The 14,897-nt window shown below is 47.5% G+C and overlaps 1 protein-coding gene across 1 annotated transcript in view; it reads left to right on the top strand.

Annotated features, from left to right (window-relative positions):
• The window catches only part of syt3 (synaptotagmin III), a 64,188-nt gene that overhangs the window by 25,874 nt on the left and 23,417 nt on the right, over positions 1-14,897 (top strand). Inside the window, exon 3 of the mRNA XM_041177898.1 lies at positions 6,227-6,758. Within this exon, the coding sequence (XP_041033832.1) occupies positions 6,227-6,758 (532 nt within the window). The remainder of the gene's footprint in view (positions 1-6,226; positions 6,759-14,897) is intronic.

Genomic DNA, 14,897 nt, shown 5'->3' with positions numbered 1-14,897 from the left:
AAATCTGTCATCCTTACCCAGTCTGGCCCACTTGTGACTCCAGACCCACAGCAATGTGGTTGACTCTTAAATGCCCTCTGCAGTGGCCTAGCAAGACAGTCCACTGTACCAAACTGCCACAGCTAACAGATGGACTACAGCGGTTCAAGAAGGTGGTTCACTACCACCTTCTCGAGGGCAGTTAGGAATGAGCAACAAATCACACTTGAGAAAGAATAAAAGAAAACAAAGTTTAAATTGGGGGGAGGGGAATATTTGGGGGGGGCAAGAGCTTGTAATAATAACATATCTCTTTTATTTGTTGGTGTGTGAGCATCACAGGCAAGGTCAATATTTATTGCCCATCCCCAACTGCCCCTTGAGAAGGTCGTGGTGAGCCACCTTCTTGAACCGCTGCCGTCCATGGTGTGTAGGTACACCCACAGCGCTGTTAGGAATTTTGACCCAGTGACAGTGAAGGAGTGGCAGTTTGATGCAGCTGTGTGGCTTACTAGGCCATTTCAGAGGGCAGTTCAGAGTTAACCACATTGCTGTGGGCCTGGAGTCACATGTCGGTCAGACTGGGTAAGGATTTCTCCCCTAAAGGGCATTAAGCAAACCAGATGGAAGTTTTCTGATCGTTATAATGGTGACTCATTTTATTCCAGATTTATTAAGTAAACTAATTTAAATTCTCCCAGCTGCCAAGGTGGGATTTGAACTCATGTATTTGGACCATTAGTATAGGCCTCTGGATTACTAGTGCAATAACATAACCATTTTGCTGCCGTCCAGCACCTTTCATGTAATAAAATAATCCAAGGTGTTAATCCAGGATCTTTATAAGCAAAGTTAGACACTGAGCACATATTAGGATAGGTGGCCAAAAACTAGGTCAAAGAGTTCGGTTTTAAGGAGAATCCTAAAGGAGGTTTAGCGCTGAAATTCCAGAGCCAGGCCCAGGCAGCTACAGGCAATGCCATCAACAGTAAAGAACGGGGGAGGGGTTGTAATGAAGGGAGAGATTCATAATGAGGCTGGGGATCGTATCGATATTTCCTGACAGAGACCCTTTGTTGAGAGAACTCTGATTGCAGCACCGAGCATGAGCAGGAATCATTCCCCCCGCCAACCCCCCCACCCCCCACCCCCGACCATGTCCCAGCTACTCATGTACCAGGAGGTGACAGCTTCTCTCGTGGGAGAGTGTGAAACATCGTCAAAAAGTGGTCAGCACTGGACTTTGATTAATAATTCCCTGGCCCTCACTCCTACTGAAATACTCTGACTCGGCTGACTGTGTCTTGGTAGCTGGGAGAAATGGTGACTCTGGACAGTCCAGGGTCTCTGGACGCAGGAGAGTTCATTGTCACTTCAGGAGTGCAGGAGAAAGATGGGATGAAGGGTGGCGCCCGGGACATTAACTCCCACCTGGCTCTTGTACTGCTTCATACACCAGCTTTTGATAATCATAAGAAATAGGAGCAGCTTGTAGGCCATTTGGCCTCTCAGGCCCTGCTATCCCATTCGATTAGGTCATGGCTGCACTTCTGCACCAACTCTACTTTCCTGCCCTCCCCAGTTGCTTATCTTAGTGTCCAAAAATCTCTCAAACTCAGTCTTGAATATACTCAATGGCCACTGTCTAGGCTGAAGAATTTCTAAGATGCAGAACCTTCTGAGTGAAGTCGTTTCTCCTCTTCTCAGTCTTAAATGGCTGACTCCTTATCCTGAGACAATAACCCCTAGTTCAAACTGTCCAGCCAGGGAAACAGCCTCTTGGCATCGACCTGTCAATTCTTGAAAACTATATAGAATTCAATGAGATCACCTTTCATTCTTTTAAACTCCTGAGCTTATTGGTCCATTCTATTCAATCTCTTCTCATCCAGCAGCCCTCTCAACCCAGGAAAGGAGATCCAGTGAACTATCTGAGCCAAAGACCCCCATATTCCCCCATCAGCCACCATCCATCCCCTTCCCCACTCACTACCACCAACCCCTCCACCCCCACACCCACCCCCAATTTGCTCCCCTCCCCTTTCCCCTGCTGGGCACCTTAACTATACGTCCCTACAAGTATCAGTACACACCACTCTCTCAACTCAACTACTTCCAGGAACCTCGTAAAATGGCCATCCCACCAGGTGTGAGCCAGCAAGCTATTCAACCTCATGAGGCAGTACCTGCTATCTGCCCTTAAAGGTTTACTAAATTGGTCGCTGGGGTGAGGGGGGAAGTTTGCCCTGTGATGAGAGACTGAGCAAATTGGGCCAATATTCACTGGAGTTTAGAAGACTGAGGTGTGATCTCAGTGAAATATACACACAAGACTCTGAAGGGGCTTGATAGGGTGGACACTGAGAGATTGCTTCTACTGCTCGGGGAATCTAAATCACGGGGACACAGTCTCTGGATCATTTCGGACTGAGATGAGGAGAAATTACTTCACGCAAAGGGTTGTGAATCTTTGGAATTCTCTCCATCCCTCCCCGCCCCCAAGAGGGTTGTGGATGCTCCATCGTTGAATACATTTAAGGCTGGGATAGACAGATTTTTGGTCTCTCAGGGAATTAAGGGAAATGGGGAGCAGGCAGGAAGGTAGAATTGAAGCCCAAGATCAGCCATGTTGAATGGTGGAGTAGGCTGGACTCCTGCTTCTATTTCTTGTGTTCTTGTGTGTTCATGTCAGAAGGGGTGTTGGATAGTGATCAAGAGCGTGAACACCAGCTGAGTTTCTCCTCTATGTCCCAGGAATGTTGAGGACTATTGTAAGATTTCTGGCCGAGATGAGTCAAGTGATCTCCTAACTCCAGTAGTCACAGTGAAGTGAGTTTAGCATCGGTTTTGCTGTCCATTATGGACAGAAACCCATGTTTGAGGGTCTCCAAATCAAGTAGGCAAACTTCTGTTTGGCTGTATTAGGGAGAACTGACTCACTCTCACCCCCCTATACAAGACGACCTTCCTACTTACCCGAGTTTAGACACATCTGGAGGCTTCAGGTGGGTGGGAGGCAGTGGGGAGAATCCCCACAAAATTTCAATCTCCTTAGCATAGAATCTACAGCACATGAAGGGGCCCTTTCAACCTATAGTGCCTGTGCCTGCTCTTTGATAGATCTATCCAATTAGTCCCACTGTCCCACTCTTTCCCCATTGGCCTGTGAATTTTTCCTTTTCAATTCTCTTTTAGAAAGTTACTCTTGAATCATCGGGCAGCACATTCCAGAACATAATAACTCCTTGCATAGACAAAAATGTCTCTTCACCTCCCTTTCGGTTTCGTTCTCAGATGTATTGCAGACATACCAGTCACAATCTGCCTCATCTGGATCCTAGCTGCGTTATCATATTGGTGAGCCAAAGGAGTGAAAAACAGGAGCAGGGGTAAAGACTGCTGCCTGTTGTCTTTAACTCCATGGCAGCCATTCCCGTCTCTGAGTCAGAGATGGTGTTAATCCCAGTTGATGTTAATAGGATGAGTTAGATCCCAGAGTGAAGCCTGGCTTGTCAGATCCTAACTTTATTTTTTTTGAGAAACCATAAAAATCAGTTACTGAACACATTCACAAGAGTCTGCCAATGTACTGTTAACACAAAGAATAACACATTTATTAAACAAGGAAAATGAACTATATTACACAGGACATAAATGGTTGGAAAGATTTCAATACAAGCAGCAGAAAATCATTCAAACTCACACTACTCCTTTTATCCCAGCAACACCCTTACAGACACAAAACCCCAATGGAGATTTACCACTATCTCAACACCAAGGCTCTTTGCTTGGACAGTGGCAAACTAGATGCTTTCCCCTCAGATCGCATCACTCACTGAGACACCCCAAAACACAGCAATCCAAACACACTGTTGCTTCAACTTCAGAGCAAACATGAGCTCCCTAAACTCAGTTACCCAGCAGGATTTCTCACCAGCCAACTTAGGAGTGCTGCCTTCCCTCTCCAGTGGACACACACTGACTGGCTACCTTTCTATCTTTCCTTGTGTCTCTGTGTGCCCCTGGGATCCCTGTCGCTAGGTGACCCACCCGCTCGAGCGTGAAATGACCTGGGTTGACATCCGGACGTCAATGTGCAGTCGCGCGATATTCCGGTCGGTGGGTGGGGAATCGGCAGCCTGCCCGCCGACAATTAAAAGGGATCAAAGTTGCAATTAACTTACATTTTTTTCGCTGCCCGTCCAACCTCACGGTGGGCGGGGCAGACGAAAAGGCCCAGCAGCCTTTGCACTTTTTTAGGAAACCTCACCCACGGGCAGGATGAGGCTTCCAAAAGCAAATAAAAATAAAATAGACATTTTACAACTGAATTAATAACATGTCCCTGCTCGTGTGACAGAGTCATGTGGTGGTGAGTGGAGGGGGGCATATTTTTGTAACGTTTTATGTGCCTTTATTTATTTTTCTGAAAACCCTTCATCTCCCCGGGGCAGCTCTCTGTGCCTCAGGGAGATTTGTAAGCGCGAACTCGTTCCCTCTCTCTCTCCCTTCCACCCACACAGCGCTGAGCACTGCCCGCTCGCATTTCATGCTGGGTGGTCCTTAAGTGGCCTGTCAGTGTGAAATCGCAGTCGCTCGGCTCTCCGAACCCTGACCCCGCACCCCCGCACGCCCCCCGCAGAGCCCACCTGACAGGGGACTAAATTACGCCCCATGTCTTTTTCTAACTTCACTTCAAGGGTTGAAAAATCACATTATAAAAGCCTGTGGACAAACAGTGTCTCTAGGCTTCCCAGCGCCCAGCTCACACAAAAAAAAACAACCTCTAAAGTGAAGCTAGAACCATGTTTCATCTTTCTTAACCCACAAATACAAATATAAATTAAGCTTGAAGTTATACGTTGGTCCTAACGGCGGGGGGGGGGTGCAGAATTACCCCGGACTCAGGCTGGGATGGAGGTCGGGGATGGGGCCATGAAGATAGGCTGGCGGACAGGGGAGTGTGGCTGCAGGCTGCCGGGAGGCAGCTAGCAACCGGTCCGGATGCTTAAGGCCACAATCAGGTGCCATTTCGGGCGCTGCCTGGCATTTTGCTGGTGGTAAAGTGGCCTCACGCCACTTGTGAAGATCGCCAGCTCAATGGAGGCAGCTTCCCTGTGGCAATCCCAGGGCACCATCGGAGCTGGAGGCTCCATCTCCCAAAGGCTGGGCTACTGGCATCAAAGGCTACTCCCCACTGCCCACGTGCTGCCGCCACAGGAGTGCCCCTCCAATGAGAGGGGCCTTCTTGTTTGGGCCCTCGAAGCAAGTTTGATTATTTTGACTCCTCCATCTTAAGGCGTCCTCACGGTTACCGACCTGCTTCAGCAGCACCCACCTCTCTCTCTCTCTCTCTCTGCTGAGGCTCCAGAGCTGCGATTGGGCAGCAGCAGACCATCTACCATCCTTGATCATGCAGCAGGCATGGAAGCAGCCAATTCAGGGGGAAAGTATCTCCTCTGGCCTGGCTCCTGTTGAGTGTGGCCTTGGGTTCCTCGTTTGGGATTCCGAAGCCTTTGGGGAACGCCTGGCCAGGAGATTCAGGGCTTTGAATGCTGTTCCACGCTGTGCCAGCCATTGAGGGCTGGAGCACCAACTCTGAATTTCGGGTTGAGATCCAATGGGGTGTCCAGTGAATGTGGCTGAACCTCTTAAACCCCTCCCCCCACCTCGGTCCCTATTTGGGCTTTCAGGTTGTGGGGGGCTCATAGCCACCTCCTGCTGTATGTGACGTCCCCCCACTCCCCCGACCACCCTCCCCACCACCCCCCACCAACACCAGCTGTTTACAGCCACAGGAGGAATGTTAGCTTGGGAATCTTGCCACCAGTTCATGCTACTCTTTCCAAGGGAAGAGTGTAATGATACGCACATCTGTCCTGGTGTAATTTTGTTTTTTTTTAATTAATTTAAGGGGTTTGTCCAACACTGGCTAGGCCCAGCATTTGTTGCCCATCCATAATCGCCCTTGAGAGCCGCCATCTTGAACCGCCATTGTCCATCCTGTGTAGGTACACCCACAGTGCTGTTAGGGAAGGTGTTCTGACAGTTTGACCCAGCAACAATGAAGGAACAGTGATTTAGTTCCAAGTCAGTGGCTGTGCCATGCGACTGGTGACAGGGGCTTCCTCACTTTTTTGTTTTGGGAGCAGAGGTCCACATTGCAGGTCACCCACACGAGTGGAACACAGGCTGGGGAAGACCAGTTAACGTCTCTATTGCCTTCCAGGTTCAACTCGCTCCCAAGGCCAATTCCACAGCAGTTGTCCAGTCCGGACTTTGGGAGCCAGACTGATGAAAAGGTGGAGCAGGTCACCAGCATTGGCCAGATCAAACCAGAACTCTACAAGCAGAGGTCCATCGACGCGGAGGCAAAGAAGCACCAGAAAGTGAACTGTGGGAGGATAAACTTCCTGCTGAGGTACACATACGCCACAGAGCAGCTGGTGGTCAAAATCCTGAAGGCCCTTGACCTGCCGGCCAAAGACGCCAATGGATTCTCCGACCCTTACGTGAAGATTTATCTGCTCCCCGATCGCAAGAAGAAGTTCCAGACCAAGGTTCACCGCAAGACGCTGAACCCGGTGTTCAATGAGACCTTTCAGTTCAACGTGCCCTTTAACGAGCTTCAGAATCGCAAGCTCCACTTCAGCATCTATGACTTTGATCGTTTCTCCCGCCACGACCTCATTGGACAGGTGGTGCTGGACAACCTGCTGGAGTTCTCTGACCTTTCCGAGAGCACGCCCATGTGGCGCGACATCTTGGAAGCGACGTCGGTGAGTTGCGTTGATTTTTCCCCACACTGAGTGATATAAAAATGAGGGTCTACCCCCAATTGCTCCCCTTCCCCCCCCCCCCCAACCATGTTTCAATGTCTCCCCCTTTCCCCTCCTCCGCAGCCACATCCCAGAGAGCAGGTGCCATACTGAGGGAGTGCTGCACTGTCAGAGGTGCCGACACGACATTAAGCCGAGACCTCCGTGTGCCCTTCTCATGTGGGTGCTAAACATCCCGCGACCACGACTTGAAGAGGAATTTCCTCTGGCCCCTTCACCAATATTTAAGCCCTATCATTCCCAGGAGGATAGGTAAAAAAAGAACCCCCCAAAAATTAGGAACTTCCCTTTTTTGGTCTTCCTCAACACTTTTCCTCATGAGAAACTCACCACAGCTTGCTGCTCAGGCCGGCAAGTTAGATTTGCCATCTTGTCCTGATGACATCATCAGGATGTGACACACATGCTAATAAAGATGGATGCCCTCTTAATTTGATCTTGTGTAAAGTGGATTTGCTGTGTGGATCGACCACATCCTAATTGAATGGCAGAGCCCAAGGCTGAACTCCAATTCCTAACGTTCCTAAGGACCTTTAAGGTTATGGAAAGTTTCAATAGGGTAACGGTACAGAACATGTTTCCGCTTGTAGGGATGAATAAAACTAAGGTCCATATTTATAAGACAATCACTAATAAATCCAATAGGGAATTTGGGAGAATCCTTCTACCCTGAGGGTAATGAGAATGTGTGAGTAATGCTGCGAGGAACAATTGAGGCAAATATTATAGATGCATTTTTGAGGGGAAGCTAGATGAGAAAATGAAGGAGAAAGGAATAGAAGGATATGCTGGTCGGGTGAGATGCAGTAAGGTGGAGGGAGATCAGTGAGGAGCCTAAACAGTAGCATAAACCAGGTTGGCCTAGTGGCCTGTTTCTGTGCTGTAAAGTTCTGTATAACCTTCCTGGTCTGCATGTAGGTGGCACAGTTGCAGACTGAGCCAGGGATCTTTGTTCTTTTTTCAACAGCCCCTTGCTAAATATTCTTAGGTAGCTCAGAGTGTTTAGCAGGGCCTGTTGGCAGCCACATGCTCACGACAACAAGGGCTGACTCTCTGTTGGGATGTATGAGGTGATGAGGCCATCTATGTTGGATCCCAAGCAGTGATTGGGTGGGGGTGTTGAGTGCGCTGACAATGAGGACATAAGAAATAGGAGCAGGAGTAGGCCATAGAGCCCCTCGAGCCTGCCCCACCATTAATACAATCATGGCAGATGCTCAGGCCCCCAACTGGGTGGATGGTGGCATTGTGGTTATGTCACTGAGCTAGTAATCCATGAGTTCAAATCCCATGCCAGCTGGTGGGATTTAAATTCGATTAATAAATCTAGAATTATAAACAGGGGGTTTTCTGGCCTTGCCTGTTTACCAATGCTGCTGAAGCCAATGGCCTCTTGGCTGCCATGGCCGAAAACCCCTGGCTCTAATCTTAGTAATATTGACCATGAAACTATCATCGATTGTTGCAAAAAACCCATCTGGTTCACTCATGCCCCTTTAGGGAAGGAAATCTGCTGTCCTTACCCAGTCTGGCTTACGTGTGACTCCAGACCCACAGTAATATGGTTGACTCTTAAATGCCCTCTGAAAAGGCCAAGCAGGCCACTCAATTCAAGGGCAATTAGGGATGGGCAACAAAGGATGGCCTTGCCAGTGATGCCCACATCCCATGAACCAATGGAAAAAAAAAAGCAAACTCCGCTTTTCCATCTGCTCGATAGCCCTTGATTTCCTGAGAGACCAAAAATCTGTCTGTCATTGGCTCAGCCCCATAACTATTTATGGGCGGTACAGAGACGAGGGGCGTGGAGCTGGGGAGGCTAGGGGTGGGTGGGGGGCGGGGGTGGTGGGTGGGGGGCGGGGGTGGCAGTCAAAACTATTCTGTCTAACTCTTCTACGAAGTCCAGCAGCTACAATTTGCTGATTGAAGACCTACCCTCGACCTTAATAAAAGAGGCCCTTAATCTCACTTTATAAGCTAGCTCTCCTGACGCCGCTGCACTCAATTCATTCCGCCGTGGTCATAGCCTAAAGATTGTTTCTTTTTTATATATTATTCACTGAATCTTCCCTTTAGCCACGGGTGTGGAGTGGAGACAGTTGCAGGACAATCCCTCTGAGCCACTTTACAGTGTTTCCAATTTAAATTGCTGTCAGACATCAACTCATTTCCCTGGGACATATGAGCAGAGTAAGATTGCAGCCTGTCCCTGTACATATTGCTGTCCAGCCTGCCAGCTGCATTGCTAATGGCTTTGAGCAGAGGATGTGACTTGCTTTGCAACCAGCTGTTTCCCCTGCAGGGGTCTGAATCATAGCATCACGCAGCACCGAAGGGGGCTATTCAGCCCACTGAGCCTGTGCCAGCTCCCCCACCCCCACCCCCCCCGCTCTTGTCCACACAGCCCTGCAAATTTCCTCCCCTTTGAATACTTATCTAATTCCCGTTTGGAGATTGCTTTTCAATCTCTTCCCTCTGCCCATTCAAGATCGTGACAACTCTTTGCATCAAAAAAGTTCTCCTCATTCCCTTGGGCTGCTAACTAAGAAACGGCAGCTTTTAAAAGCTGAATGGATATGGCTTTGTAGTGTATGTCACAGTTCACTCAAGATGCTGAGTTACTTTTCCATGTATGTTGTAGTCCAGAGCTATGGATAGTGATGATAGAGGCTCCAATATTCTTTCCATCAGATGGCTGACCAGGAATCTCTCCCACTCTTACCCCCCCCCCTGCCATTGGCATGCGTTGGAAGGATTTGCAGGTTGATACTCAACCTGTTGGCCACATTCTGAACATGCCTTCCTTGACCATCAAGTCATGGAGCTTCTGACTCAGGGGCAGGTTCACTACCCACTGCACCACAAGACCTCAGAATTCACATGTGTGAATATTCTAATAATGGCTCCGTAATGGTTACAGCTCTCTCCCCCACCAATCCCTCGACCCTGCACCAAAAGGCTTTAGGTTTAATTGAACAGAAGTTCCATATTAACATGTCCCTGACTATTCCACTTCCCTACGAGGGATGATAAACAGTTGGAGGCATCAAAGAGAAAGCCCGTCAGGTGAAAGGTCCCTAATGGCCTACTAGTCGGAAGTTTGCAGATTCAAGCCCCCACTCCAGACGCTGCACCCCAAAATTGAGGCTGACGCTCCCAGTGCGGTACTGAGGGAAAGCCAGACTATTGGAAGTACCATCTTTCGGATGAGACGTTAAACTGAGATCCTCTCCAGTGAACCTTAAAGATGCTGTGGCCCTATTTCGAAAACAATTTTGGCAAAGGTACCCACCCTATCCTGGTCAATATTTCCTTAACCAACATCACCAATCATTTGTTGATCATTGTCTCATTGCTGTTTGTTGGATTTTGGTGTGCACATGTTGGCTTCCACATTTCCCATATTACAACAGTGCTCGCACTTCAAAAGTAATTCATTGGCTGTAAGGTGCTTGGGATTCTGCCAGGGCCACTCAGCTCGTGCCCTCATTAAAGCCTTGGTTCAAACGTGGACAAAAGAGCTGAACTCCCAAGGTGGGGTGAGAGTGACAGGACAGTGTACAGGACAATACTGGGCAATTTTCCACATAGCCTGGTAGATGCCAGTGTTGTGGCTGCACTGAAACAGCTTGGCTAGGGACCATTAGCCCAGTAGCACAAGCATTAAGGTGCTGTGCCCCACATGGTGCAACACTCCAAGCAGAGTTGGCAACCTTGACGATTGTCTCTAAGTTGTTTGCTTTAGAAGTCTTTAGTCATCATAATCCTGAAGCTGACAAAAAGAGTGGGAGTTCATGACTCAACGATAAATTTTTATGCCTCCTCGCAGATATCTCTCAGTCCAATTTTATTCGTCCTCTGGTAGCTCTGGCTAACTGATGGGTCTATAGAAATACTCAAATTACCACAGCCTGGCTCTCTATCGCTGAGAGTACCTGGGTGTGGGAGGGGAATGGAGAACAAGGGAGTCAGAGGTTGCCACTGGGGAACAATGTGGAGATGAAAAGCTTCGCGAGCAATTTAGAAATGAACAAATGAGGAAACAAAAGCTCATCAAAGTCAATCAGTATTCTCCACAGGAGAACTACATTAAGTAGGCCTCACTCTGGGGGCTGGGCTCTCATTAATCTGATAGATAGACCCTCAATATGCACAGACCCTCAGTATGGCACCAGCGAGGAAGAAAGATTAATTTGAGGTAATTTGGAGAAACAGCTTCAAATACTAACCATGATGGGGTGGGGGGAACAGGATATCATTTTGTGATTTTTGTTTTGTGAAATTTTACAGCAAGATGTGTGCAAACAGGTGTTGCCAAATGCAATTAAATGTATTCCTGGAGGTTTCATCACATGACTTGCCCCCAGACATTAGTCAGCCAGCACATCCAACCTTGTGACATACTACCTTCCAACGCCAATTGGAAAGCAAAAAAAGATTCATTACGCCTTTTTTCCCCCCATTTTCAATATCTTTCTATCTGGTAAAAATAAATGTTGGAAGAAAATTAATTAATCCCCCGATGATTTTTCATCAGGGTTGCACACAGTAGTGCCCTGGCGATTGATCTTTAATTCCTGGGGACTTCAGGGCAATCCTGCAGGGATAAGGAGTATGGGTATGAACTCCTTCATTGGCCAGAGTATGGGAGCGGGGTTAGGTAATGGAAACAAGTGCAGACGGGATGAAAGGTGAGTTTAAAATAGCTAATCTTGAACAATTCAGAGGTGGGGGTCATTAGAATGTGTGGGAGTGTGTGGGTGTCCATAAAGTGACAACAGGATTTTGATTGGCTTTAATCAAATCGTCTGCCACTTTGTGCCTAGACTCTCACACCGTTGAAAAAAGACATTTAGATAGGGTATGGGTAGGCTACGTATTTAACCCCAGCAAGAATCAGTTACTATTCCCTTCCCTGGGGTAGGAGAGAGTATTCTTTGAAAGTGCCGTCCAAACCCATGACCACCATCTGTTAGAAGGGCAAGTGAACCAGACATGAGGGAAAGACCACCAGCTCCAAGTACCCTCCAAGCCACACACTATCCTGACTCAGACTGTTCCTTCACTGTCACTGGGTCCCAATATCCTGGAACTCCCTTCCTAAAAGCACTACAGAAGCACCTTCACCACATGGGTAGCAGCAGACAGTCTGCTTCTCGAGGACAAATTGGGATGGGCGATAAGTGCCAGCCTTGCCAGCATTCCAGGAATGGGTATTTATTAAAAAAAATTGCATATTTGCCGTTCACCAAGGTTGCTCTAGTCTTTAACTTTTGGATACTCTTCCATTAATGACTTGGACAGTGATGAGCTGCAAAGTATGTACACACTGGGATATGTGGAGTCATTGAGTAAGTGATTGGTTTGGCACAATGCTAGCTGAATGCTGAAACAGATCATTTATTGTACAGAGATAAGTAGAGATGCTTTACCTGCACTTTCTCCAGTGCTATTAGGTAATGGAGTCTATCCATCACTTACCTACCTTTATGCAACTATTAATTATGTTGAAATCTAATTGAAATAGCAGTGAGTGCACAGTCACGATAGAGGGTAGAGACACTACTGTTCCAATTGAGAAGAGACGCCCATTACACAAGTGGGTACTGGGATGAGTATATTGGAGAGGCTTGTCTCATTGTAACTTGGAACTATGCTGCATTTCACAGGGTGGGAGGAGTCCTTTCAACTCTCTACATCTTCACTAAGCCAGTCTCAAACTAATCCTCCTGCTCTGCTCTCTCTCCCCAAATTCCTATATTTTCCTTTACTGGAAATATTTGCCAATTTTCCTTTATAAGTTGCAACATTCCCCACCTTAACCATTCCCAAAGGCAAAACATTTCCCAATCCAGCAACACTGCATCAATCAGCTTCCCCCAATTCAACAGACTTTTAAAAATTCTTTCATGAGGTGCGGGTGTTGCTGACTAGGCCAGCATTTGTTGCCCAGCCCTAATTGCCCCTTGGGGAGACTGGGGCTCTTCATTCTTGAAGTGAGAAATCTGAGCGGTGATCTCTTCAAAATTATGAAGGGGTTTAATAGGGTGGACATAGAGATGGTGTTTCCACTAAGGGTGGAGAGACCAGATAATTTGTTCGTAAATCCCACAGGAAACTCAGGAGGAACTTACTCAAATGGTGATAAAGTTATATCTGTAGATAGTCCTTGGGCTGGTGGCTGGAAGGCCCTGAATTTCCCTGTTCCAGGGAAACAAGACCAAGTAGCAACCTTATCAGCTTCCATTCCCTCTCCCCTGGTGAAGGCTTCTGTGATGTCCTTGGGACAGAAACGTTTAGCTAAAGACATTTTGAATTAGAACTGCACAAGCTCTTAAATATGGATTCTTTATAATCTCTTCTTAGTAGACTCCCTCTGCTGGTACATGTGCGCATGGTAGCCTTAAGCAGACAAAATGTACAGTACAATTTTCATACACTACAGTCTCAGTCCCGGCTATGTCTGTTTCATGACATCTGACCTCTTGTGCATCCCTGATTTTAATCGCCCCGCCGTTGGTGACCATACCTTCAGTTGCCATGGCTCCAAGCTCTGGAATACCCTCCTTACATCTCTCCACCTCTCTATCTCACTTTCCTCATCTTTGACCAAGCTTTTAGTCATCTGACCAAATATCTCCTTATGCAGCTCAATGTTGTACTTTGTGTTATAATGCTCTTTTGAAATGACTGGTGACATTTTATTACATTAATGGTGTTATATATGGATAAATTGGTTGTTGTTCTTGTTGACCTTTAGGAAACTGGGCCGGGATTCTGACTGGGGGTGCTTCTCCTGGAAATCTCCACCCACCCCCAGCCCTTAGTATGCGATTTGTCCCGGAATCTGATGGGGCCAGAATGTAACAGGTTGTGAAATACAGCTTAATGCATTTCTACCACAAGAAGCTGCTAGCAAGCCTACAACTAGTGACATCTTGTGGCAGAACTAAGTATAGTCGGCGCTGTTGAAAGGTAAATTATGGGGAGGATTTTCTCCCTGTCGGGCAGGCTGGTTGGAGGTGGGCACGGAGCCGATCGCCGCCATTTTACGTGGGCGGGCCAATTATGGCTTGCCCAGCATGACGCGCAGCTGGTAGTGCCCAGCGCTACCTGTGTGGGCGGGGGGGGAGAAGGGAGAGTCAGGGCGTGCGAAAGAGCGCAGAAATCTCCCTGAGGCAGCTCCGTGTCTCAGGGAGATTAAGTTCATAATGAAAGTTTCAAATAAAGAAAGGGTAAAATTATTTAGACATGTCCCCTCATGTGGCAGTGCCACATGAGCTGCAACTGTTTATGAAAGTTGAATAAATTATTTATAGATTTTGTTAAACTTTCAGGAAACCTCATCCCGCCCACAGATGAGGTTTCCTGAGAAACATGAAGGCCACTTGAGCTTTTCGCCTGCCTGTTAACTTTAAGGTTGGACGGGCAGCATTGTTAATTAGATTAATTGGCTTTTTAATGGCCTTAACAGGCCTTTGACAGTTCAGCGGGTGTGTGCCGGATCTGAATGACACGCGGTGACTTCGGGACGCACGCCCCACATCACCACACATCATTTTACACGCCGATGTGAAAATTCTCCCCTATATCTTTCAGACTAGAATCACCAATCCAACTGAAGCAAGTTGACTTTTGGGAGTGGGCTTCTATGGTTATTAACTGAAGTGATGTAAGGATTCAACAAAGTGAGTCAGCATTTGCACAGTGAGCATTTTTATTGTTTTTAGTTCAGTGGTTTGAATCGCCCCATCACTGAAAAAGAAGTCAACAAAGGCATGTTGAAGGGATTAGAGATGGAAATTGGAGATCTGACACTGGTTTTTTACTTTTGAAGCTCATTCAAGCTTAACAGTAATACAGGCGAGTGCACAGACTGACAGCTACAGTTTGGGGCCAGGCACCAAGAGGGAGACATGTTTGCCTGTGCACAGCACATACCCTGAACTCGAAGATCAGTTATATTCTTCAGGCTTGTCAGGTTCCATTTTTAGCATAGTGGTGACGCTCACATTTGCGAAGCAAGTTCCAGAGGAGTACAGCTCATCAGATTAATTTGTTCACCTGCCCGTTAACTCT

The sequence above is a fragment of the Carcharodon carcharias genome, chromosome 31 (assembly GCF_017639515.1).
Source record: "Carcharodon carcharias isolate sCarCar2 chromosome 31, sCarCar2.pri, whole genome shotgun sequence".
NCBI classification, from domain to species: domain Eukaryota; kingdom Metazoa; phylum Chordata; class Chondrichthyes; order Lamniformes; family Lamnidae; genus Carcharodon; species Carcharodon carcharias.
Note: the sequence above shows the minus strand (reverse complement) of the source record. Positions and strands in the feature narration are given on the sequence as shown.